The following is a 26,884-nucleotide window of genomic DNA, read 5'->3' on the forward strand; positions in this document are numbered from 1 at the left end:
GTTAGTGGAAGAGATGAGAGAGAGAAGCAAAGAGATCCAGCACTGCGAAGCAAAGGAGAAAGAATTGTTTATACTTTGGCTTGTTACAACTTTTAGCAAACCAATGAATGATACAGACTTGATCACTATTTTTATTTTGCAACCAATGACCTAATTTTTCTCACTAGAATATTCCAATGAGTCTTAAACTAGCACAGAGGCATCTAACCTATTCAGGAGTCTCAGCACCTTCATACTGAAGAACTTCTGCCTAAGATTCAGTCTAAATCTACCCTTCTCAGCTTAAAACCATTTCTTCTGGTCCTGTTGCTTGATGTCCTTATAAAAAGTCCCTCTCCAGCCTTCCTGTAGGATCCCTTCAGGTGTTGAAAGGCAGCTCTAAGGTCACCCTGGAGTCTTCTCTAACAATCTGAACATTTCCAGCTCCCTCAGCCTATCCTCATGGCAGAGGTGTGCCAGCCCTTGAAACATCTTTGTGACCCTTCTCTGGACTTGCTTCAACAGCTGTGTCCCTCTTATGATGGGGACACCAGAACTGGATGCAGTAATCGAGGTGAGGTCTCACAAGAGCAGGGTAAAATGGAAGAATCACCTCTCTTGACCTGCTGGCCATGCTTCTCTTGATGCAGCCCAGGGTATGATTTTTCTTCTGGGCTGCATGAACCCACTGCTGGCTCATGATGACTTTGTTAAATGGTATGAAACATGCTGACCAGTGAAATTAGAGGCAAGGAAGGTTACTCATGCTTATTTCTCAGTAAAAGCACAGAAATATTAAACAGTATAGATACTTGTGTAACTTTATGTTTGTCGTGTGATGGTGTAATGTAGCTGGTTTCCATACAGCCAGAATTTCATGAAAAAATCCTTACCACACAGTCAGCAAGTTGCTGATGCAAACCCCCTTTCTGTAGAGTAATTCTTGCTTGCACTGAGACACATTCTACATCAAGGAAACATACTACAGCCATGCAGGTGCTCTTCATGTTGCTTGTGCTGGTTACTACCATAACCTTTTAGTGCCCAGTAGAAAATAGTAGCCTTTTGGGGGAGTTGTAGTTTGGTAAGTTACCATGAACTCTCTTCTTTTGAAGCTACAGTATGCATTGCATACTACCTAGAATCCATCAGGATGGAAGGTCTACCTCCCTATTTGTAAAATGAAAGCTTAGGCATGTACCATTTATCAAAGTTTACTCCATCTTAGGTGTGTGGCAAAAATGAGAACCCAAACTATCCTCAGCTCTGCCTAAGGACTACCTCCTGCCACTATTGTGCCCCTTTTTTAAATGGACATGAGAGGAGACGGCCCACAACCATGGCTAACTTGAACAGACTTCCATAGTTTGTGTTAATGGAGACAGGAGTTTGTGGTGAACATACTTCTAGATTCTTTTGCCCCTTAATTCAAAATGTAAATACTTTTCTCTCCAGTCTAACTTTGAGCTGCCAAAGGCATAAACAAAAGTATTATGTAAAAAGGGGTTTAAAATCAGTGCTTCCTTGAACAGGTTTGTCAGTTTTGAATAAAAGGAAATAACTGGTTTATTGATAATTAATCAGTGTTTATTTTTCAAGCCACAGATGTGCCCAGTTGCCTTCAAATTCACAGAGCAAAGGTACATGATACATATGTACTTAAAAAAACATATATTCAACTTGAAGTTGTAACATAGATATGAAAGGCCTGTCCTAAAGGGTTTCTATGGGCCTGATTTTCATTCTAACAGTTTTGAGTGAATAATCAGAGGCTCTAAACGGCAGCCAGACCACACCATTTTCAATCTCATAAGGAATGTTGTACCTGGGGTCATAGTGGCCCCCCAGGTAGTAAATACCATTGAGGTTGGCTGCCTGGCAACTATTGTACCACCAGCCACCCCCATACATCTCTGCACAGCTCTCCTCCCAGCGGTCCTGGTCCCGGTCAAAGGTGCTGAAGCGCATCTGGGCATGGGATGTATATTCTGTGCCTTCTTCCAGCCAGCCGGTGATCAGTGCGTCCCCAGCAGTCCCCTCGTAGGAGGACACGGCAAGGGGGTACCCTTCTGCTTCAGACCCTACCTGTATGACATACTCTGCATATGCAGAATTTCCATCCCAGTCCTCTAACTCTACTCGCAGGAGCGTGTCATTCTGAGTCAGCAAGTGTATGTTTTCATTGCCCAGCCAGAACTCTCCTTGCCCTTTGCCATCCACGCTGCCGAAACCTCTCTTGTAGTCTTGCCAGGTCCGGTTAAAATTCACTGATCCATCCATTCTCTGTTGGATCAATAGCCATCCTCCCAAAGTGGTCTCTTGGTCGCAATATGTTGACAAAACCTTATTGGATCCCGCTGGCTTGATTTTGAAAATGCCACTTTTGGCACCAGAAGTGTGTTTCTGGCGGATATCATCACAGTCTAAAAAAAAAAGTTGATCTGGTTTGACAGGAGTTATCAGCAAAATTTAATAAAAGGTTCAGAGGAATCCAAGTACCAATAGCTCTGCTGAAAATTTTTAATCATGTCTTGAACTACAATAGGTATAGTGACAGGCAACATTAAGAAAAATTCATAGAAGGAAACTTTACATACTTAAATTGTGAATTGTCTATGTCATACCCAAGTATTAATGAAATAGTTTTGTTTCCAAGGTGGCAACAAACAGACACAGTGCTAGCTTTTTACCATCACACTGTTGTACTGCAGTATCCAAACCAAATCTGTCAGTTTGATTATGGATGGAATTTGGCTCCACTACCTCAATAACTACTTCTGTGATGCCCGTGTACCTTTCCCAGTGTTGGCTGTCCTTTGCTTCACTAATCCTCTGAAGCTTCGTGCCTGAAAGTCTGGGATATCCTCTGCACTCTGATCATGGTGAACCCCACCTAGCTGATCAGATACTTCACGGGTCTTTAGTGACTTGGTTTCAAAAGTGGAACCTCCTTTGTTGAAACTAGAAGAGGAACTGGTCACTACAGTCTTGGAGTGACTTGCACTGCTAGATGAGAATTCAGGCGGCTGAGCGTGGATTGCTCTAAAGTCATCGTCTTCATCCTCTCCTAAGTCTGTAAATATGCCTTTCCCTGAATGACTGGATGCTCCAGTACCAGGTTTGAAAAATGACTCTAGTTCAGGGAATAACCTCTCTAGCTTGTGGACTTCTGTTCCGCCAACATGGTACACGCTCCCTTCCCCTCCAGCATTTCCTGTTCCATGTAAATAGGAGCAGTCTGAGCCATCAGAAGAAACCATTTTTTCAACTACTTCTTCTCTGGGGCCATCAGGACCAGTGGTAAATTTTGTGGTGGTAGTCTTGGTGCATCTGCGAACAGTGGAGGAGGAGGTTTTGTCTCCCAGACCAAGGGTTTCTCTCCCATGAGTAGGAGTAACAAATTTGGTGGTATGTCCATCCCCCCTTGATTCTGCCAGGTGATAGGAGCTGTCACCTCGGGAGGGTTTTGTGTCTGCTTCTGATCTTTCTAATACTGCTTGCATCTGTCTGATGTTATTTACTATGTTCAGAGCCTGCATTTCTGGCAGAGGCTTATGCTTAAAATGATCAGGAACATTGGAGTCCTTAAGTGGCCTCATTTTCAGTGTACTCAAGGTGGTTGTTTGAAGCTCTGGGTGCAAGTCAATGGAGTTGGCTTGGGTAAGCTGCTTCTGGATGTTGTCATAGCTTTCTTTGTCCACCTGGTAATCAAAACCTCTAGCACAGGTTCCTTTGCAAGCTCGTATTTTAATATCAATGTCCACCTACATAAAAAGAGAGAAATAATTTGGTTAGGGAACTTTTCTGACTTTCCCAAGCAAGTACATTCTTTAACTGGACTGGGGAAACGTGGGAGCTGCCCTGATACCTCCCACCTACAGCTGAGCTTTTTGAAAACTGAGTTTTGAAGTCATCCCTGGGCTTGCTCCCACTATAAATACAACACTGCATAATAGCGCAGTGCACATGATCCCCATGGAGATGTGTATTGAAGCACGTCCACAATCTCTGCTCCCTTTATTCTCAGGGCATAGGGGTGTCTTGCTGAGTTTGAAAGGAGCAGTGCAGAGCTGGATACACTCCCCGGGGACCAGGGCAGAAATGAGTCCTCCAAGGAAAGGGGAAGACACTGGACTTATCACAGAGCCTGTCATGACCCTGCTGTGAGACCTGCCCTCCTAGAGATGATATTTGATGGTTGGACTCGATATTAGAGGTCTTTTCCAACCAAACCAATTCTGACTCTATGATTCTTTTCCCAAATGATCCAAAAAACCAGATCTCTGATCCAGGGATCAGAAGGGGTTTTGGAGCAAAATTGCTGCTCATGCTAGTACTTTGCCTAGCATTACCATCAGAAGAATTGGCTGCAACCTGGGAATACAGGCTCTAATGTCAGCACTGGCTGTGGGCAGCGGTTGCAGCACTGCAAAAGTACAGGACATGTTCCGCTCATCCTAGCTCCTCAGTAACTTTTTACAGGAGGGGAAATGCCTCATACAGGGATAGTTATCACCAGATATAACATCCTTGCTCTCTGTCTGATAGCATAAGTGGCAGATGAGAACGAGAGTCCTCTCAAGCTCATGTTGGCTCCTGCAAATCAGGAAAAGAAAACCAAGCTGCACAGAAGGCAGCTCACTGTCTCAGCAAGTCAGATCATGTGAGAGTTGCATCATATTTTGAAGTTATCATATTATGTATAGACCCTCTTTCTGTAGCTAAGCCCTGGAAACAGTGGAAATTACATAGCAGCTACCTACCTCCAAGCGCTTCATCTCCACCACCTGTTCCTGGATGCTGCTCTGCAGAGCTTTTATTCTGTTTACTTGATTGATGACTCTCTGTTTTAATGTCACAATTCTTCGTCTCAGTTCTCCTGACACGTGGCCATAAGTCTCATCAATCTCTGAAACAGAATTGCCTCACAGTCAGTTATACAGATGTAAGTTTCTTTCCTAAAAGTGTAGCATATTTTAAAATATGTGGTTAAAAGATGTAAATAAGAAGATATTTCTCATGCACATATTTCTCATAGGACCGAGCAGCTAAAAATCACATTAGATTTTATTAGTTAACAGTTAAGAGTCTTATATTGCTGTGTTTCTTCTGGCTCTTGATAAGGTCCAGTGTAGCATATATTTCCACTGCATGTTGCTTATGCACTAAAGAAATCATTCACAGTTCAGGAATAGGTAATAAACCAAGGTAAAAAATACTCACGCTGAGCACTGTCCAGGTCTGGTTTTATTATGTTTATGGTTTCTGTAATTATCCGATTGGACTTTTTGTAGTTGTTTTGGTTTTCTGCTAGCAAATTCTTGATTTTTTCTATTCTATGACTATAATCCTTATCTGTCTCCTCAATCAGCCCTTGCATTCTGCAGCCTGATGGACACTTTGTGCCCTGAAATTGAAAGAGGGAAATAATTGTGCTATAATTTTTGCAAGTAAATGTATTTTTAAACATTACGTTTCCAGATTTTTGGGCAACACTGAAAACACACACACACACACACACACACACAATACTAGGGCAAGTTCTCTTCAGGAGCCCTTTCCTATTCATCTACTGACTTCACCAAGGACTTGTACGACTTAGAGCAAGCCACATGGGGGGCGATCCTTTACCTCTTGTGCTTCTGTCACTGATGTGATAGAATCAGTAAAACACACCCTTAGAAAAATGACATAGCAGATGGTAAGGTACCAGTAAATGCTTAATCTTCTCTCTCCTGTGATACTCAGGGGTGAAATAACACACAGACACACACACATACACCTATTTCCCAAAGGGCTGCTGTAAGGCAAGACCTGTTGTCCAGTTTGAGCACATATGTTAGAGGCCAACATATTTAAGCAAAATTTTAATCAGAAAAGCTTCATGTTCTAACAGACTAAAGCTCTTTGCCAAGATTTCATCAAATGAATATAACATATAGATAGGCTGAGATGAAAGAGCCATGAGGAAAATAAATTAACAGTTTATATGCAAATACTTACAGTCAATTATTATGAATCTTTTACTGAACCTTTCATCATCTGACTTCCTGAGAAGCAACTCCAAAAATGGAAATATCAAAATTCCAAAAAGAAATCCTTCTTATTTTTATTAGGAATTAGCCTTCTTTGTCTTTCTTTTCCATATTTACTTTTTGTTCTGATTCTGCACCTCTGTACACTTCTACTCCCTCTTTCATTCTCTTGATTATTTTCTTTCTTTCGTTTGTTCATTTGTTCTTTCCCACAGCAACTCTGCTGCTCCAAGCTGAAGTGTTGCCTGTTTTCTCTCAGACCTAAACCCCAGTCGTATTGGCTGCACGACACTCATAAGTGCGGTCAAGGCTGAGGTCCATAAGCACCCTACTGATGGACCCTGCTTTTGCCCCCAGAGTTCATTACTCACCCAGTCATCATCTGCACAGATGGGCCAGTTCTTCTCATACTGGCAGGTGGACTGGGACATGTGCTCCACAATCCTGGGACCACGGATTGCACCCACCTTTTCAAAAGCAGTCTTTTCATCTTGTGCCTGCCAGGATCAAAAAGAGGGAAAGGCACAACCAAGATGAACTAAACAGCTACAAAGAGAACAGAAACACAACACTGACATCCTCAAATGCTTAGTGGCATAGTTGACCTGTGGCAGTTACGGCCATCTGGAAATCATCACACCAAACAGTTCAGGGATTTTATTCCTAACATTTCTTGTAATATATAATTTTGTTTGTTTAATTGAAATGAAACTCTTAATCTCTTAAAATTAATGTTGCTTTGTTGGGAGCTGCTGATACTCAGCGCATGTTATGATAATATCATTCCACAGAAATCGTGTTCTCTATGTGAATATAGAATTAACTTGAAATTAGATTAAAGATGGTCAAGTTAAAGCAAATCATTTAAAAGGTCTATGTTCTATTTCCACTTGCTGCAATACTTGTAAATTTTTATTTTCATTCTACCACCTTCAGTCTATTAAAAAAATGGCTTAAAGATATATATGAAGAGAGTTTCTGATTTCAATCACAGCTGCTGTGAGCTCATAGAACCATTTTTCCTGGCTTAAAGAGCAGAAAAAGTTAGTAACATCCTGATAAAAATAATAATGTCAGTGTTGGATGGATTCCACTGTGCTAGTGGAAGAGAAATAAATATACTGAGCTTTTTCTTCAAACCTGACAATATGAATATATTCAGCCGGTTCTAAGTCAAAACACTGTAAGGATGACTACTGTGTTAGTATGTAATAAAAGACTGGGGAATAATCATTTTTCTTAAAAGATACCCCTGTTTTAGAGCTTGAGATACAATTAAGTCTGATTGGATTATTCTGTGTCTCTTATATTCTTTTCAAGCATCATAATAAATGCTTGAAAATATTAATTAAAAGTGATTATTATGAGTAATGACTAATTCTGAGGTAGATAAAAATTTCCTGATTCTAGCCTCTAGAGCCAGAACCTCAGCCCTACTGAAAAGGAATGTCATTATTAAAAGCAGCTGATTCATACTGGTTTGTTTCATCCTAAGGATCTGGCCCAAGTACCTCTTTAAAGTTACAAATAAAAACTTATTTTTAGATGGTCTGTGCCCTTTCAGCATTGACAGATCAAATGCAACTGCTCCTGTTTTATCCCATCTGCTTCCTATAATTTCTGTAATTTGTTAGCACATACACATTCTTCAATAAATTATCACAAATAGAAACATAAAAGGACCTCATATAAGATTATAGCCTGAGATCTCAATGAGAGAAAACCAAGTTTATGTTAGAATAGTTGCACATCAGGTCTGTCACTGCCCTTGATTCTTACTTAGCTCTAGTTTAACCTGGTGCTGCTACTTGGTGTATTTGATGACAAAATAATTATGTGTCATTTGTAAGTGGAAAACTCTGATGAAGTATGACACAAAGGAGAGTAGAATTCACCCTAATAAACATGAACATTCCTAACTGCCTGCAGCCAATAGTATCCAGTCACCCAGGTTTAAGACTTACAGCATGAACTATGAAATCTTTATAATGTATATGCTTTACTGCTCCTGAAGCCAGGCAGATTCAGCAAAACTTAATTAAGTAAAACTACAGAGCTGGACACTCAAGAAGTACTGGTAAAAGTCCAGCAGTGAAGTGGTGATAGTATGCTTGCATATAGGGGTGTGCATTGAATTTTATGAACTAGGCAACTGCCAAACTGTATCTATCTAATGAACAAACATTAAATAAATGCTTACTCTTAAAAACAGAAAGAGAGGAAAAGAATCAAATAAGCAAACTCATACCCAAGCTATGTTGAGGGACAGCAACACACAGATGATCCTTGTAGATATCATCTTCAGGAGAAGAGTGAGCAGAACTCTGACTGAAAGGGTGCTCTTTCCCGGGTCTTTTGGTGCAATTTAAACCTTAATGCAAAGCAGAGATTAATCATTATGCTCCCTTCTATTTGGAGACAAAACATGCCAAATTCCTCCCTCCCCCTTAGGTGATTACTTAAGGCCTCTTGCACAAGTTTCTGGTGCTGTTTGCTCCAGATAAGTTTGTACAACACTAACGTGCAGGCAGCACCGTATATTCCAGGAAACAATCTGTCTAAAGCTTAGTTTCTCATAACTGGATGTTCAGCTAAGGTATATGCAGGATGTAGCAGGATCTGGCCATGTTTACCTTCTGGAAGACACAGTCTGTGATGGGCATTTAACTGGCATAATCAGAGAGATGCTATCTATTTGAAAAATCAAAGTCAGTGATTTGCCCTTTCTATGTGACTGTGCTCCACTGCTGTGAAGTCCACTAACCTTTCTAAATCAAGTACTAGTCTCAGAAAGGTTGATGCAGTCTATTTGTGAGCATGTGGTCTTCAAGTCAAAATAATTCTTGAGGAGTGAAGAGTCAAGTTTACATCAGTTTTTACAGCCAGACCTTACTGGTATTTGTATAATGCAGATGTGTTTAACATTTTTTGCTGTCTCTTCCACAAAAGGTATATTTTACTTCTGTTATCAAGTGGGATTCATTTGAAATGAACACTTGTTTATCAAAAGCAGAGTAGAATCGTACTTGAAAATGTCAAGGAACAGATGTTAAGCATAATTGTGTCTCCTTGAATGTTTGTGTAACAGGTATAGTTTGCATGTGGCAATTGGTGATAATGTGCTGCTGCTGTGAGCTCTTATAACAAGCCTTACTGTTACTGATGTTATATATGACTGTTAGACACTTGAAAGATGCTGTCCAACTCAAAAGGTGCCACCACACTGATCAGAAAGGACCAAGAAAACCTCTGCTAGAGCAAAAGTGGGCCTAATCAGTGGAAAGAATGAATTGTCTCTCAGCTTTTTAAAGCAACATGATATTCACCAAACTTTTTTGCTTTAGAAAGACATGTTTAGGCTTGACTCTGCCATTGCAGGACATATTTAATTCAAAATAGTGTTAGGTGTGGATCCAAGCCTTCAGGAGGCTTGGACCTCTGCATGTAAAGTTTACTGCAGTTGAATGGGAGCCTTTGTTTCCTCCCAATTCTTGCCTTGCATTTCATGCTTTTCTTATCCAGGAGTACCCTCTTAAACCTAGCAACTTACAGCAATATAACTAGCAGTCATATCCTCAGCAGAGGAGGTCAATAAAATTGTGCTACATTGATTAACACTTACACCAGGATCTGATTTTGTATGACAAATGCTTTTTTATTATATTTAAGGCTTAGTATTATCTTATCTGTGCACATTCTGAAGCAAACAAAATGTTTTGTTTGTTTCAGTTCCCTGCAACAGGCTTTGTAAAGCCTTCTGTGGAATCACATGCAGTGCCAGTAATACTATGATGCAACAAATTACTTCTGATTTTAGCAACAAGACACCTCAACTAACTCCAGCTACAAATGTCCAAACAGCCCATATATTACCTTTGCTCAGCTTGAAGATCAGCCAGCCACAGCTGTGTGGTTTGGTTGATAAATGTCCACGAAGCAGTTCCTAAACTCAAAGCAGATAATCAATATATTTACCAAAATTCTCAGATGCTAACTTCAGCAGAAGTAAGGTAGGTGATGTGTTACCAAATCCTACACTGTTTTGTTCACTCTGTGAAAGAATTCTGAAAAGCTCAAAGGACAATAAAATGCTTAATGGAGACAAAGATCATAATAAGAGGAAGACTTTCAGGATTAGGATTAATTATTTTACAGAGCAGAGCAAAATGGATTTCACCTAAAATAAACTGGACTCCATGGAGGGACCCCAACTCAACCCAGCAAGCTCTAATTTAAGTTACATGATAGACAAAAACCTCTGCTCAAAGATCCCAACCTCAGGATCTGCATGCTTAGAAACACCTTCTGTGTACAGTCATGGACTACCACAGAACCACACAGAATCGCAGAATCAACCAGGTTGGAAGAGACCTCCAAGATCATCCAGTCCAACCTAGCTCCCAGCCCTAGCCAGTCAACTAGACCATGGCACTAAGTGCCTCAGCCAGTCTTGTCTTCAACACCTCCAGGGACAGTGATTCCACCACCTCCCTGGGCAGCCCATTCCAATGCCAATCACTCTCTCTGGCAAGAACTTCCTCCTAACATCCAGCCTAGACCTCCCCCGGCACAACTTGAGACTGTGTCCCCTTGTTCTGTTGCTGGTTGCCTGGCAGAAGAGGCCACCCCCCATCTGGCTACAACCTCCCTTCAGGTAGTTGTAGACAGCAATGAGGTCCCCCCTGAGCCTCCTCTTCTCCAGGCTAACCACCCCCAGCTCCCTCAGCCTCTCCTCACAGGGCTGCGTTCCAGGCCCCTCACCAGCTTTGTTGCCCTTCTCTGGACACGTTCCAGCACCTCAACATCTCTCTGGAATTGAGGAGCCCAGAGCTGGACACAGTACTCAAGGTGTGGCCTGACCAGAATAACCTCCTTTGTCCTGATGGCCACACTGTTCCTGATCCAGGCCAGGATGCCATTGGCTCTCCTGGCTACCTGGGCACACTGCTGGCTCTTCTTCAGTCTACTATCTATCAGTACCCCCTGGTCCCTCTCTGCCTGGCTGCTCTTCAGCTACTCTGTCCCCAGCCTGTAGTGCTGCTTGGGGTTGTTGTGGCCAAAGTGCAGAACCCTGCACTTGGCCTTGTTAAATCTCATCCCAGATGCCTTCCTCTGCACATTGAGCATGGGTGGGGCTCTGTAGGCAAGCAGCAGAAAAGAGCTATGCCCCCTTTTCTTTGCATGATGATGGTTTGCAGGCTGTTTAAAGAGTTAATGATTTTCCTATGGTGCTTATTTATAACACCTTGATTTTGTGATCTTCCATAATCTCTGAAAGTTATGTTTATAATTTAGGAGGCCTTAAAAATCAAGAGTAGTCAGAGCATATCAGGCAGAAGAATTTCTGTCTGTTTAATCATGTTAACAGAGGGTGCAAGAATTTGCTCAGTGGTGTCCCAGGTACTGGCTGCCAGTGCAACACTGGCAGCATGTGCCAGGCCTCCTCTGACCCTGATGGAGGGAGCAGCTTTCTGGTGACCTTCAAATTCAGACTAGTTAAGCTTTGGTCCAAGTAAAACTTGGCCAGTAGGGCTACAGGCACTGGAAAAAGCCCAGTCATAAACATTAGGTGAGCTAAAAGGGCTTTCCTGCTTCATTTGGAGGGGATTGCTAGGTGAGGCTGGGGTGAAGGAGGAGCTTCTCAGGCTTTCCAGTTGATGGCTGCTTCTGGGCCTGACCTTCAGCCTATACCTTTGCTTTTATGTTGCAATCATCCAGTCACTACTCACTGTGTTTGTTTGAAAAGCTAAAAGCCAAGATCTAGATAAACTTTGGATTTATCTTTAATTAATGATCAAAGGACAGAAGTACAGTTCACTGTTTCAGCTGCTTTGCTCATGGCAGGTTGACAGAGAAATAGCTGCGGAGTCTGGGATTTAACTCTGGTTTGTGTGTCCTAGATGAAATTCAGTCCTTGTTTGCCCAGCACTGTCTCTTGACGTACCACCAGTACCCACCAGCAGCTTCCAGGTGGTGCCTTCTCATCTTACTTGCTCATTCAAGTCCCTCCTCTGAATATCTTCTTAGACTCATCTGTCCTTCAGTTCCAGCTCTCTGCTCCACTTCTCATCATATGCTCCCGAGACTGTATTTTCGCATTCTATACTAGCCAGTCACAGCAGTTGGTCCCACATTTTGCTCAGGGACTGTGGGACCCAGCAAGTCCTCCAGTCCATCCACATCACTGTCCTCTTTCTACACCCCTCCCAGAAACCTGAGTCCCCAGGAGGGGCTTCCAACTGCCCTTCCACATTCTTCCCCCACCCCCCCCTCAACCTTACCCCAGTCCCAAGGAAGAATGGACCGCCCCTCAACCTTACCCCAGTCCCAAGGAAGTTTGGCCAGGGGGTTAGGAAGCAAAGCCGATTAATCAGAGAAACAGCAGAGAGCCTAGAGAGAAGTGCAGCTCAGCCAGTTCCCCAGCAGTATGGCTCCTATCTATGTTAGGATTCTTGTTCTTGTATCTCTCAGTAAGCCTACGAGTGAAGTAGACATCATTCTGTTTTCCTTTTCACAGCCTGTAATCTAGTTCTTCTCACCAAAACATTCTAGCTAGCTTCAAACTAGCACAGTGAGCAACCCGTAAAATGTCAGCTCACACCAGTGAAATGTATGTAGTTACAGCAGATTGTTATTAAATAAGTCACTGTGGCCAAAAGCTAAACAGGGAGAGACAAATCTCAGTTCAGACCCAGCAGAGTGTGGACACAGAAGTTAAAGTGACAGAGGGGAAAAATATTTCTTTTTAATTCCATGTTGCAAATAAAATATATCAATAATAACAACCTTAAAGTCATGTTGTAGGTGGGAAAAAGTGAAAACAGAAAGTGGAAGGGAGTTGGCCAATGCCACTCAATGGCTGTTTGGAGAACCAAGATCACACTGGGCTTGTCAACCCTGAGCTCATATCCCTCCCCCAAAGCTCTCTACACCTACTGCTTCGATTACAGAAAAACAGAGGCGAGACCTCATGACACAAAATGATCAGGAAAATTGCCTTACTTGGTGAGGAATTGGGTGCCAAGACTGGGAGTGAGTTGTGCAGCTTAGCTGGTTGCATGCATGCAACAAAACAATACAAATATGCTAGTTTAGTGGAGTGAGGAAGTTGTCTCTCATCCCAAATAACTGTTAACCCCATACTGCCCCTATGCTAATGATGCCACTAACTTGCCTACTCTTGAGAAACCTGCCTTCCTCTTTGATTTTGGCCCAACTGTAAAATGGGCCAAAACCAAAACAACCTTGGTAAAAATGACAAGGACAGCAGTTTATTGTGCTACGGAGACTGATCCAGGGAAAGAGGCTCAGCAGCAACCCTGCTAGAGACCTGGGCAACAAAGCTGTTCAAGTTTTGAGGTGCCATACACTATCTTTAAGGATCACCCTTTATTAATGTCTCCCCACATTAAATCCACTGAATGTGCTATTCAGAAATAACCAGGTGAACATCTGGCCTCTCTCTAGTAGCTAAAATTAAAGATCAGGGATACATTTGTCATGGGTTGAATCAAATCTGCTGCTGACATTCAATACCATGCCAGCTATCATGCCAGCTTCAAAAGGAAGTTGAGATTGTAATATGAGAGGCTTCCTGTTCTGGTTGCTGCCTCTGGTTTCCAGTTTTGGTGGTTGTTGTTCTTTTCCATTAGGCTGGCTGCTGCCTGCTTGAGTTGGGGGAACAACTTTGTCACTGACTTCTGCTGCTGCTTCTGTATTTTGCTGCACTTCTCTGCAAATAGGCTAAGGTCATTGTGCATTGTAGCATTTCCAGTAAAACGCTATGTCAACTCTCTCTCTCAACCCAGGGGTTTTTTAATGTGTTACTCTTCCTCCTGTCTGTGTTGGGGAAGAGGGCCTTGTGAAAGTGGGCTGTGTTAACCCAGAACAACACTTATTAATATATAAATCTGAGATGGAAATACAGATATGGACATACATACATACATATATAAGCTCTGAATGCAAGTTTTGTTTAGCAATTTATTCACAATCCTAATCTCATTTGCCAGTGCACCCCTCAAAACAACTCAGATATTCTGAGTGACTACATTCAGACAGCATCACAAACTTTTTGCTGTTCTTGATCTGTGTTGTGAGTTTACTTATGTGGGTCACATGGAAAATTATTAACAGATCTAGAAAAAGAAAATGCAAGTAGAACACAATGGATTTGCTGAAAATTTTAGCTATTTTTTTTTAATATTGCCACTAGATGTGTTAGTTTTTTTAAACAGTTGTGCAGTGTAATACTGTGTGCTATGCAACAAATGAAACTGAGTAGTATTCGTGAAACTCATTATTATGTATACTCTGGAGTAAAATATCTGTTATTGGTTATTGGTAGTGTACCTCCTAACACAGCCTGATTGAAAATGTGTTCATTAGTTCATGGTAAGCTCAGTTACATAGGTTTCAGCAGTAAACTAGGCCTCTTTCAAGTTGCTGTGTACTTTGATCAATGCCAAAGATCAGTTTCATCAGAAAACAAAATGAAAACAAGCCACACTTCCATGGAGGAATAGCTCCAACACTCACTACTAAACAAAGAGCAGAAACTACTATAGGAATGACTGAATCAAACAGATTTGATTCCTTGTAACCATCATAAAGTTCACTTTGTCTTGTTTGGCCAACTGAAGAGCAGAGATAACAAGCTCAGATTGTTTTGTAATAATCAAAATTTTATTGAGAATTTGTACACCAAAAAAATAACAACCATGTAGGGAGGTAAGCACTGCTCAGGGAACAGGCCTGGGCATTCTACAGTCAACAGTGTTTTATCGTCAAAGCTGAACTGTGTAGTATTATGTTAGTTTGGTGACTAAGACAAAATATTTGTCAGACCAGTCTTTGTGAAATTGTCCCCTTACGAGTCTCCAACCTGTAACAGAAAAAAGAAAGCACTTTAATCATCTTCTAAAGAAAGAGGTACACAAGTTTATGCTGACATATTGACAGTATTCATAGTTACACTAGTTACAAATTAAAAATGCAGCATTTGAAACACATGAAGGCAAAGGATTACTTCTGATCATAAGACTATTTACCTCTAGATTAAAAGAAACAGTAACATGGAAGGTATACTAAGATCAAAGTACAAATATTACAAAACATTTCTGTGACAAAATGGTAAACAGACCCAACTTTTCTAAGATGCAGTGAGCTTAATACTTCAACAGTCCATGCTCAGTGTTTGAAATGATACTTATATTCTGTTGTCATTTAAAATATCTCATAGGGCCTGTGTTCACACCTGTTTGGCACTGCCTAAGTTGTGCTGCTGTCCATCTACTGATAGTCTGTTGAATGGAATGATTTTCATTGCAGTTTTCTTCATAGAGTACCAGCGGTCACGCCAGGTTGCCCAGATAATGCCATTGTCATATCCAGAAGGACCAGCATCATTTGATGTGTACACACCACCTAAAAAATATCAGTTGGAGCAAAACAGTTAGTTGCTTTCCCAAAGAGTGAGTACACTCAGATATTTTTCTGGTACTAACATCTCCATTGCATCCCCAGGTGTGCTAACAGTCCCTGTTCACTGCCCTTATTTCCTTAGTTTGCTTCTCTCAGGACTAACTGTCCAATTTTGGGCTGGAGAGCAGCTCTAAGTTCCTACAGGGGATGCTAACAATTATTGTAAAATATGGGCTCTAGCAGCTTTGGGAAATCCAGATGGCAAAACATTTTTAATGAACGTGATCCATGTTTCTTTGTCACTGAAACATGGTGGTGTCCTGGGTTATAGGTACTTAGAAGATACTTCACCTATATAATATTTGCCATTGAGGTGGGCAGCGTGACATCTGTTCATCCACCATCCAGATCCATCTTGCTCAGCACAGTTGCCAGCATAGTTATCATTGTCGTTATCATAGGTACTGAACCGCATGCCATTATGAAAGGTAAAGGATTTGTCACTTGGGTCATCTCCAAAATGAAAGCCATCAAAGGCATCCCCAGCTTCACCACCGATAAAGTAGGCATAAGTCAGTCGGTACTTGTCATCTTCACTTCCCACTTTGAATACAGCATAGTCAGCAGTGCTGTAAACAATGAAGAATGGTGAATATAAGCATGCTGCATTCCCTGGACATGGACAAAAAAGAACTGGGTTTGCGTAACTGTGTTCCTCACTTTAGTGACACACATCCAACCAACTTTTCTGCTCCCTTATCAGACATGTTCTCTGATACTGCTAGTTTTCAGTGATGTGGGAAAGATGCACATTATAAAACACACCCATATATATCTCCTAGGTTCATAATGCTGAAGTTTGTTGAGGTCACAAGGAAATACTTGGTGGAGGAAGGAGCAGATGACTCAAGAAATGGCAGGGGCTGTAAGCCCTCCTGTAGAATGGAATGGAGTGGAATAGTTCAGTTGGAAGGCATCCACAATGCTTATCTAGGCCATGCATAAGGTGTGAAAAAGATTAAAGAGACTAAATCAATTACTTCTGCCAAATAAAACAGGGCTGCTAGCATGTGGCCTTCAAACACATGCATGTGCCTGCAAACAAGTTACACATGGTGACCACTGTCATGGCTGTGAGTTCAGGAGCCAAAGCAGTGTCTGTGCATGTTAGCAGGTCTAAGGGCTCATTATTTTATCAGAGAGCTGTGCAAACTGTAGGTTTTAAGCTGCCATTTTCAGAAGCAACATAAGAAAATACCTTTTTTTGCCATTCCAGTCCTCCAGTTCTACTCGTAACGTGTATGGTAGAGCGGACTGTGTAGTTATTAAATGAATCTTTTCATTGCCCAGCCAGAATTCTGTGGTGTCATCTGGAGACAGATGACCAAATCCTTCCTTGTACTGAACCCAGTTTTTCTTGAAGTCTTCACTCCCATCCAGTCTCTAGGCAAAGAAAAATAAAAAAGCCACAAAACTGAATACTTAGTCAAAAGGATATGTATCTTACATAGGCAAATAAAAACAGTGCTGGTGCAATAAGCTTGCTCATAGTAATAATACATAAGCAGCATACCCTCTGTAACACCGTCCAGCCGTTGCCATATGAGTCAATCTCACAGTAGACAAGGAATGACTGCTTGGCTTTTTGAGGCTTGATAAAGTAAAGACCACTTTTCCTGGCACCTTTGTTTGCAATGTCTTGACAATCTGAAGTAACAATATCCAAAGGATTATTATTAATCTAACAACAATTCTATATGTACAGTTATTTGCTATCTTAATTTTATAAGAAAAACACTTTTAGCTATTTAATTCACATACTGTAATGTCACTGAAACAAAACAATCCTACTGAAGGCCACATGACTTGTGTAAGATGACAAAACTCTACTCATGTCCATCACACTTAGCATCCATTTCAGGAAAATCCTTTTTTCTGGAAAAAAAGGCCAGAGACCTCTGTTCCATCTGAATGCCTTGTTTGCAGAGCATCTACCTAGCACTCCTATTGATTCAAGCACTGGTTCCAAAACTTGCAATCTTATGTATCTTTGCAGAAGTCTATGGGCCATCAGATTGCAAATAACTCATCGGCACTGCAATACTTGTAACTGAATGAAACATCCACCACAGAACAAGCGTTTTGTGTACCTCTTCCAGTTGTCTCCTGGATTTCAGCCGTGTCTCTGCAAGGCTCTTGACACAGTGTCTCAAGATGGGAAATCTTCTCTTTCAGCTGTGCAATCTTGTTGCTGTTCAGTATATGTGTATCTGTCAACTGTCTGCACAGAGAGAGACATAAAAATCATTTGTTGTTTCAGCCTTTTCTGAATGTGTAATGCACATTCCCTTGCATACATGCCTCTCCTATGTAGCACATTGCTATGATACACCTCTGTAAAAGGAGGTGCCTATATTGGCACTGATAGGTAAAGCTACTGAAGCTAGACAAAATGGGAAAGCACACAATGCTGCAAGTGTCAGAACACCTGAATCCATTTTGATACAATGTTATGGAAGTGGAGATTTCTCTATGTTCAGGTTAAAAAAAAAATCCTTAAGATTTAAAAAAGGTCATGATGTTTTCAATTTTATTTTTAATGTCAATATGCAAAAGACTGACTTTACACCTACTTATTACTTTAATGTAACTGAGCTCATTTTTCAGGTGCAGTAAAATTAGTCAGAATGAAGGATTGTACCAAGATTCCACACTCTGCATTACAGCACAAACAAACAAAAGTCTCCAAATGTCATGAAAAAAATGTTAGGCACAGATAGAGCAGCAAAAAACCCCCAAAAATATATATACTGTTGTGCTTCCTAACATTCTTGCCTTGCACTTCTTGCACAATTAGTGGTTTATGAAGGTGAGCAGAGAATGCAATATCAGATTGTGATCCTAGCTAGGCGTCTACTAATAACAGTGTGGACACAATGATCCAAATGAGCATAAAAACCTTTCTGAGGGAGACTTAGCTGCACTTGATAGAAGAGCAGAAAGAAAAATATTTGGATTGTCAAGTGATATAAAAGGTGGAAGATACCTACTGTATAGTACTTTCATGAGACAAAATAGTGTTTTCATATCTGATAATCTCTTCAATTATTTTCTTGGACTTTTTAGTAAAATCATCAATTGAATCTGTAAAACAAAGGTATAAAATTATTGTGATTAGGCAAATTAAAAAGCAAGAAAACAATGTATTTTTTTCAGTTGTGTAATTTTTATATTCTCACTTGGTAGTGTCTGCTTCTCTGCAGGATAGAGGCCTTGGATGTGCTGAATCACATGTTCGGTTGTTCCTGTAGAGTTAGTAATTTGCCGCAACATTCTCTCAATTTCCTGCAGCTCACCATCCACAGTGAGATGGTACTTATTAAAGAAATCTGCAATGCCACAGGTCGTTGGGCAGTAGCTACCCTGAAGTGGAAAGAATAATAATTGGCAATGTTTCAGGAGCAAAAAATGGGAGCAGAATATGTGGGCAGGGGAACTTTTAGGTGTCCCTTGTACAAACTACTGTATATAAAAAAGTGCAGGCGTTTCCCACTTTGCCTGCTGTATTTTAATTTACAGAGGCAGTTAACTTTCACACTATGTACATATACAAAGAAAGAAAATAGTTCATACTATTACTTATAGCATCTTCAAGGTATATTCTTTTGTCAACAGCGCAGCCACCCTTACATTTTTACCAGCACACACATCTATTAATGGAAAGGGGCTTAAGCTCAGCACATTTAAGGACTATCAAAATATCAGTGAAGATTGCATAAAGGTACAAGTGATGATGGTAGTTTATAATCAGCATAGGAAAGCTTTAGTTGTACCCTTAAGATAAAAGATTAAGTTGTTCAGATACTTACAAATCGTTCATCTAAAATGCAGCAGTTTTCTCTGGTAGCAACATACTGAAGAGAAGAAAGAAGACCATTTTCAGTGACATTTCAGACCATTTTCTCTGACAGCACTTTCCACACCGATGTGTTTTATAACACTGTCTCTCCACTTACCGCCATGCTAGTGGAAAAGAGCAGGGAGAGGAAAGGTCCCAGAGGAGCCCAGCTGCTTAATCTCAGCACCATCATGTCTGTCCACCAGTCGTGCAGTTAGCAGCTGAAAATGTTCCACCCAGCACAGGGTGACAGCAGTTAAAGGGCTCAGGCTGAAGCTGGGGGCGGGCACTGGGAGGTGGTGGGAAGAGGTGGGGTAGAGGGTTGAGGTGGATTCCCAGAATTTGCACACCTCTCACTCCTCCCAGTTTCAGAACTTGCTTCTCAGTTACCCACTTGATCTCTCCTCCAGCTAGGAAGTTTTAATAGAGGCAGAGGCGTGAAACAAGGCATGAAGATGCTACTTCTAGTAACTTGAGCATAACAAAATTTACACGACTTCAGAATTTTCACTCAAACAGCACAAGGAAGAATCACAGAAGCAATCTGAATTATGCGTAACAACAAACAATAGCCTAATGATTAACACTGCTTTGTGGTTACACGTATACGTTCTCACCACTGAACTCAAAGTGCTTTGCAAAGAGAATCAGCATCATTTTCCTTTTACAGTAGATGGAAAAATGAGGGCTGAGAAAGGTAAAAGTCATGTTGGGCAGTGGCATATCTTGAAAAGAAGCCTGTGGTATTTCTCACAGGCAACAAAAGCAGGAATTTTCCCTATAATTCACTCAAGAACTCAATTTAACTACTTTGGTGAAATCTTCCTTGCTGGAGATTGAATCTTGTCAGATCTGCAAAACTGGTGACAGGCTCCACTTTCTGCCATGGGCTTTGTCCCAGTCAAAATATTTATGTATGTGTTTCTGCTTCCTATCTGTATTAATAGCATTAACAGCTTTCTACTCATCTCCTGCACCTGATCTTTAGTCTGTAGCTTCTACAGAGAAAGCAAGATCCAGCTCTCATTGTAATTTCACCTCTACATAGGAGGACCAGTGCTTCTAGTTTGCCTAATCAGTATTTAAAACCAATGGACAGAAAAAAACATACACATGGTAGAAGTTATATTACTACAAAATTAGACAAGATTATGTCCTGAAATGTGGAATGTCTGTATATCCTCTTTTCAGCTGGTCACATCTGGTCAAACTGAGGGTTCCCATCACCTTTGAGGATCCAGACACATATTTCTAGAAGAAAATCTAGCATTTACGTCGGTAAACCCCAAATTTATGGGACACTTATGTGAAACTGAAGCACTATTCATGAGAAGGTCAGCTTTCCAGTAACTGTACTGATGACCAGTGTCAGGCTGCCAAAAGTTCTTTCCAAAGAATGACCAATACTAGAAGTTTGTCCTTCCAAATCTGGCATCAATTACCTTCAAGATCCATGTGCTGAATGTGCTTTTATTGTCCTTAGGGATACAAATAGGACACGGATCCACATTTTACATGGTTAGTTCTTTCATAAAGAGTGAAAATTAAGTAAGTAGAACTGAATAAAAATCTATCTGCTATTGTGTCTTCTGTGGTTGTTTCATTAATTCTGTTAACATGGACTCAAGAAACTACCAGTGAATCTCCCTGCCACTGCTACCCACTCATTACTTGGGCTTGCTTTGCAGCTTCACTGGCTGCATGCTATTTGTTGGCATACAAATGACACAGAGCCCAGTGGATCCTGGAGGTGTAATATCAGTGGCTGTGCACCACCAGGATTCCCTTAGATATGATTATATAGTATGAGTAGGTTGCTAGTATGAACTTAGTAAAATAACTGGCCCAGTTTCAATCACAGAGGTACACACTCAAGAGTGTAGATGGGCACACAATGTGTGTGACACAAGTGAACCACTTTAACAGAGTAAAGAGCGTATCCTTCCCTTTTTTTCACTAATAATAGTTCATACAGGTTTGCAACTCTTTCACAGTTAAAAACAGTAACAAAATTAATCAGGGTGCAGATTTACACTGATGAAGGAATCAATTTTAAACACTCAATTGATGATTATCCCAACCTCTGTACGCTGTATTTATCAGTGTTGCCTAGTTGTATTTCTGATTCCCACCTCTTCTATTTCTTAGCAGAAGTAAATAATTAAAATTCATATTTTTGTTTGGTTTACTTATTACGTGGTCATGATTTAGTCTTGGATAATCCTTCCCTTCCTTCTACTTTCTGTGGTTGCACCTTAGAAATTAATCTTTTTGTTAAGTTGAAAACAAGATGCATTCTTAGTGGAATGGCTATGTAGTATTGTTTCTGGCTCCAAAACAGCTAACCCATTTACCAAACAAATGTGCTAGAGACCTAGTTGTACCCTGAGATGTGACCAACATAACTCAACTGTGTTGATTTTCTGGACAGTTTTTTTCTTTCCAGTAAGTCTGTTTGCTGATTTGGCAACAAACAAGGAACAATTTGTGTAGCACAGGCAGAAGGATGAGTTCTCAAATTTGGTTCAATGTTTTCTTGCCCTTCACAAAGGTGAATTACTATTTGATTAAAATCACTTCAGCTACATTTTGATTATTTTTTTTCAAACAGCTACTAGGAGACTATCCAACACCTTCCCATTATTCATGGTAAAACTTCTCTCAGAAATACAAATCAGAAGAAATAGGCTTGTGTTTGTAAACTGTTTCCTGAATATCAGAGTGTTCTTACAGGTGTCAGAAAACCAGCTGTTTTTTAAACATTTGAGCCATACTTAAATGTCTTAAGAATCTAACTTGAAAAATCAGTGTATTTTTTTAACTGACTGGAACTTGCCTTTTGTTTTTAATATTGATTTTCATATGGAAAAATAAACACCAAAAATTTTGAAAACACTCAAAGCTAAATACTGAAAAAAAATGTCTACTTTGCTTTTCAATCCTTTATCAATATGCATTACCCTGCTTGTAGCATTAGCAAGCTATACAGATTAGTGGGCAAAACCTCCTGCACCAACTGCTTTGCGAACAAAGGCAAAAAAGTGAAAATGAAAAAAAAAAAAAGCATTTTGTAACTCATCTTTCTCTTTCTCTTTCAATATTCAGCACTTGGACAAAAGGTAAATGGCAACGTTTTTGCCAATCTGATAGTCCACTCAGTGCAACAGTTCTTTGCCACCCTTCCTGAAGTGAAATGCCTGGAGGATTCATGAGTCAGCAAAAATCAGCTCTCAGTTGCTCTGCATGGAAGGAGATTTTATTTCTTTTCACTCAGGAAACCAGGACAGACATTTGCTATCCTGCAAATTGAATACAAGCTGCGAATTCTTCTGAGAAAAAGTAGGAAATGGAAGTACTTGTGTAAGCAATAACTTCCTGTGTTGGAAAGAATTAATGGGATATTTTGATTCATGAACACTGTGAATACAGAAGAAATCTTCTACTACAAAACTTCCAAACCTCGTGTTTCAGTCAAACATCATTATTGATCTTTGAGTTATTTATGCTTTATACTGGGGTATTTGATACAACATGGCAAATCTCTTCCTTTACTGATTTACAGAGATATTTTTCTACTGTTGATTCACTTAGGAAAGATTGGTTTTCAGACTGTCTGCAGAAGAGAGATTGCAATGTATGCTTTACCTTGAGGGCAAGAGCAGTGAACTCCATTTGTTAAACAAAGAGATGCACTAATTTGTGGGAATGAGATAAGTAATACATTCAAATATTTGCTGAATATTTTGTAATTAGTTGGGAGTACAAAGCCTCCATAAACTAAACAGAGCCTACTCAATAAACTAAAAATTTTCAAATGTCTGCTTATACTATTGCTTAGGACAGGAACTTATTTACTGTGACATTAAAGAAAGTAGCAAAAAATGTAATGTATTTAACAATAAAAGCCTGTGTATATACTGATATGCTTTGCTTGTACTTTTTTAAGCAATCAGAAGAAAGTTGTTAGAAAAAAATTCTAGAAAAAAGAATGGAAAGTGTATGTACTCTGTATTGTCCCCCCTGACTTGCAGGATTAGCTCTGAATACTATGAATTCAGGATGGCAGTAGTAGAAGAATGCCTTTCACATTTCTTTTACACATCATCTGTGTTCTGTGATACTGCACAAATCTGTTCACAGGGAGAAAAGTGTAGGCCTACATATGGGACATTAATGGCACTAGCATAGTAAAACTAAATCTGAGTAGGTTTACGGAAGAAACCAAAAGTCAGAGTGAACTACATCTGAACCATGACCAAGGGGAGGAAAAATGTATTCTTTAATTAATTTTTTTACCTTGTAATTTTTTTTCCTTTCTCCAACACAAAAATTAAACCCAGAAGTATTTTTTTCTTTTTACCTTTCCTTCTCAAAATCTGTGAAAGGAATTAAAAATATTAAGTCAACAGAAGTGGATTCCTCCCATGCAATAGCTTATGGCATCTATTATTTTTGACACTTACCCTCTCTACTTAGGCCACAAACACAGTCACTTATTTTTTTTCCTGCTGGCACCTTCACATATCAATTTTTCATAGGCTTGTTACCATCTGTAGCTTCTTCCAGGCTTCATCAACAATCTCACACTGCCATCTGTTGTCCTTAAAGAGTAATAAACGTCTTATAAAATCTGTTAAATCACATAAAGGTCAAAATCTCAGTTACAACTTGACCATCACAGAACATTGCTTCCCACAGCCTACCCGGAAAAGAGCCTCTAAACAACTTGCCTTTGCTTTCATCAAAACAATCCTAACATTTCCTATGAAACGATGGGCTCTGAGCTAACCATTACAGCAGCACTGTCTTTGTATCTTACATGTTGGACATGCATTCTCTCACACACATGTAAACAGCCTACACAAGTCTACTAATTGTATTAATGTTCCATAAGTGCTTTAAAATGTTTTCTGACAAAGCAAGATCCAGCCTATTGCAGAACCATGAGCAGTTGCTGTCAAAATCTGCTCTACAAAAATGCTTGAAAGAAATTGGAAGAATAAACAACCTTCTATGTTCCAAGGCTGCTCTACCAAGTTACACCTGCACATGTGAATATTTATATATCTTAGTATAGATAAAATGTATTTGTTCACACAGGGCAACATGCACACATTTACCTCCCTGCATAGTGCAGACAGCACAGGGGATGCTAGCAGGAGTAGATGACGCTTCTTGGAGTTGGGGATAGCTTTGCAAAAGAGGCAGGTGCAGAGTGGTGAAACACAGCCATCTGCTGGCCTCTGGTTCCACTGGTTGTTTAAGCAACCTTGTCTTCTCATGTCCTGAAAATCAGTTTTTCAGCATCTTGGCCCAACTCATTTCATCAGGGGTCTTACTTATGTTCATGGGTTATAAATGATTATGTTTGATATTGATTGGCTTTTATTTTTGATATGTTTAAGCACAGATGTGAGTGATGCTGATGATGGAGTCTCAGCCAAGGTAAACTGCCTTTGAATTCCACCACAGGATTTGAGACCATTGCAAGACTTGCTGAGGATGAGTCATGTTTTCTGCTACATTATAGTGTGTTGAAATCTCACTGCAATGTATTCCCCATTGAAATGCCATATTGCAATAGATGACACTTTCAACTTCAGCTGCAGAATGTGTTTGTCTTTTTGGCTATACTGATATCCGTGTATTTTGTATCAGAAAGAGCTCCTCTGGTTCTTACTTTCAAGTTTAAGGAGCTACAGTAAAGACACATTGGTATGTTTAGGACAAAGCTATCTGGAGCCAGCTGTGTATACAAGTTAAGTCTTTTCCCTCCACTGTGATTATTTGGATGTTTATTAGCTTACAGGGCTTCAAAACCTGCAAGCTTTCATCATACTCATTGTTTTATAATCAAAAGTTAGCCCTCTCTGTGTGTAGGGAAACAGCTTTTCTTTCTCTGTGGCCTCCTTGGTTCAGTCTGTTTAATAACTTAGTGCAGTAAGTGTTCATAATTTCTTGGCACTTAGAAGTTGGAGCTTCATGGCCTTTTTGCAATAGGGAAACACTGCAGCACCCTAAATAAGCAATCAGCTTGCTTATTTAGCACACAGCATGACTATTTTCTCTGTTCTCTCAACTGCATAATTTCCAAGTGCAGTTAGAAATCAGGACAACTGGACACTTCATCAATAATTTTCAAAAGTACTTACTTAAATCATTTCAACATGGCTACATGTAAAACCACCTGTCATTGTCATATACTTAGCATCACCTGTGTCACACTGGACAGCCTATTTTCAGCATTCCTGCAGACACCCCACATTTTACAGCTGTTTCATTTGCAAGAGATTGTTCAGAATCAGCTCAAATAAAAAAAACAGAGCAGCTAGAGCTAGCAGTTAGTGCATCAGATCAGCATCAGGCTGTGACTTAGTCACACTTCTTGTCACATCAGATGACTGACATGGATTTTTCTCTAGCCAGTGAGTCATTCTCCAGTATCTCTGCATGATTAGCCCTCTGTGGAGATGTTCAAAGACAGGCCCCTAATTCAAAGCTCAGGACTTGGCTATTGTTCCTCCACATGTAACTGGGAATTTGGTGACATTCACCTCATGTCTATTGACTTAGAAATTTAGTCTGGGATCTGAGAAACCCTTCCTGTCAAAACTGAGACGTGCTGTGGTGGAAGGTCCAAATTATGCCTAGAACGCATATTCCATCACACGCCCTAAACACCTGCCCAAATACCCATTCTGGGCCTCCCTTTCCCGCTTTTTCTTCCCGTGTGGAAGAAGCAGGAAAGCAGACAAAAGCTTTGGCGCCTCTCAGTCTGTCAGAGACTCCGCATTTGGCCTTGTTTTCCAGCTTGCTTTGTTTTGTGCTACACACAGCTCACGATCCCAGCTAGGCCTGTGCATCTTCCTGTTTGGGAGAAATAATGCGGGATTGGTTTAGGGGTGCTTTTATCTCTTGCTGTTGCTCAAAGACGCTCGCCAAAATGCTTAAAACTCCAGCAAACTTGCTCGTTTGCCGCTGCTGCTTTTGCTTTGCTCGCTACCCTCGTGTGCCACGACACTTCGCATTGCGCCTACGTAGCGACTTGCCTAGGACCGGCAGCCTGACCCCGCCTGATCGAGCCCGAAGATAGGTAACGACCTAGCAACGAGTTTCGTCATTGCGACTTGCCGGCCCGCCGCTCCGGCCCGCCCGAGGGCCGACTCCTTGCTATACACAGCTCTCAGCCGGACTGCTCCAGCCCGCAAACCTGGACCCTGCTTTGCCCAGGGAGCTGCTGACCACCTCATGACTTCCTGAGAGCCACGGAAGACCTCTCTCGTGTCCGTGGGCCTTCTCATCAGACGGCGTGCCCAATTTGGACTGAACAGGCAGCACAGCCACATCACATCATTTCCACGTGAAGTCCACCACCCGGCTTTCCCTGTATAGATTTTCCTGGTCATGCTCTTGGAGCGCAAATACTGAGACTTTTGACCAGTGAGTAGCCTAACCCGCTTTACTCAAGCTTGTAAAGGTTTATACATAAACTTTCAGCGGCAGTTTGTGCTGCAAGGCTCTCTACTTAAAAACGTTTCTAAAGATTTTT

At 40.7% G+C, this 26,884-nt stretch overlaps 2 protein-coding genes across 2 annotated transcripts; both read right to left on the reverse strand.

The window, feature by feature from the left end:
- Positions 1-1,544: 1,544 nt before the first annotated feature.
- On the reverse strand, positions 1,545-8,335 carry FGA (fibrinogen alpha chain). The gene is made up of 6 exons (XM_064149378.1): positions 8,263-8,335; positions 6,386-6,511; positions 5,203-5,386; positions 4,743-4,888; positions 2,774-3,743; positions 1,545-2,402 (listed from the first exon to the last, which is right to left on the reverse strand). The coding sequence occupies exons 1-6, from the start codon at positions 8,311-8,313 to the stop codon at positions 1,693-1,695; spliced, it is 2,187 nt and encodes a 728-aa protein (XP_064005448.1). The 5' UTR covers positions 8,314-8,335; the 3' UTR covers positions 1,545-1,692.
- A 6,342-nt stretch (positions 8,336-14,677) lies between these two features.
- Positions 14,678-19,533, reverse strand: FGG (fibrinogen gamma chain). The gene is made up of 10 exons (XM_064149380.1): positions 19,454-19,533; positions 19,307-19,351; positions 18,677-18,860; positions 18,488-18,581; positions 17,588-17,718; positions 17,011-17,144; positions 16,696-16,880; positions 15,789-16,066; positions 15,271-15,440; positions 14,678-14,898 (listed from the first exon to the last, which is right to left on the reverse strand). Exons 1-10 carry the CDS (start codon positions 19,526-19,528, stop codon positions 14,884-14,886), a joined length of 1,311 nt encoding a protein of 436 aa, XP_064005450.1. The 5' UTR covers positions 19,529-19,533; the 3' UTR covers positions 14,678-14,883.
- Positions 19,534-26,884: the final 7,351 nt, after the last annotated feature.

The sequence above is a fragment of the Pogoniulus pusillus genome, chromosome 9 (assembly GCF_015220805.1).
Source record: "Pogoniulus pusillus isolate bPogPus1 chromosome 9, bPogPus1.pri, whole genome shotgun sequence".
Taxonomy (NCBI): Eukaryota; Metazoa; Chordata; class Aves; order Piciformes; family Lybiidae; genus Pogoniulus; species Pogoniulus pusillus.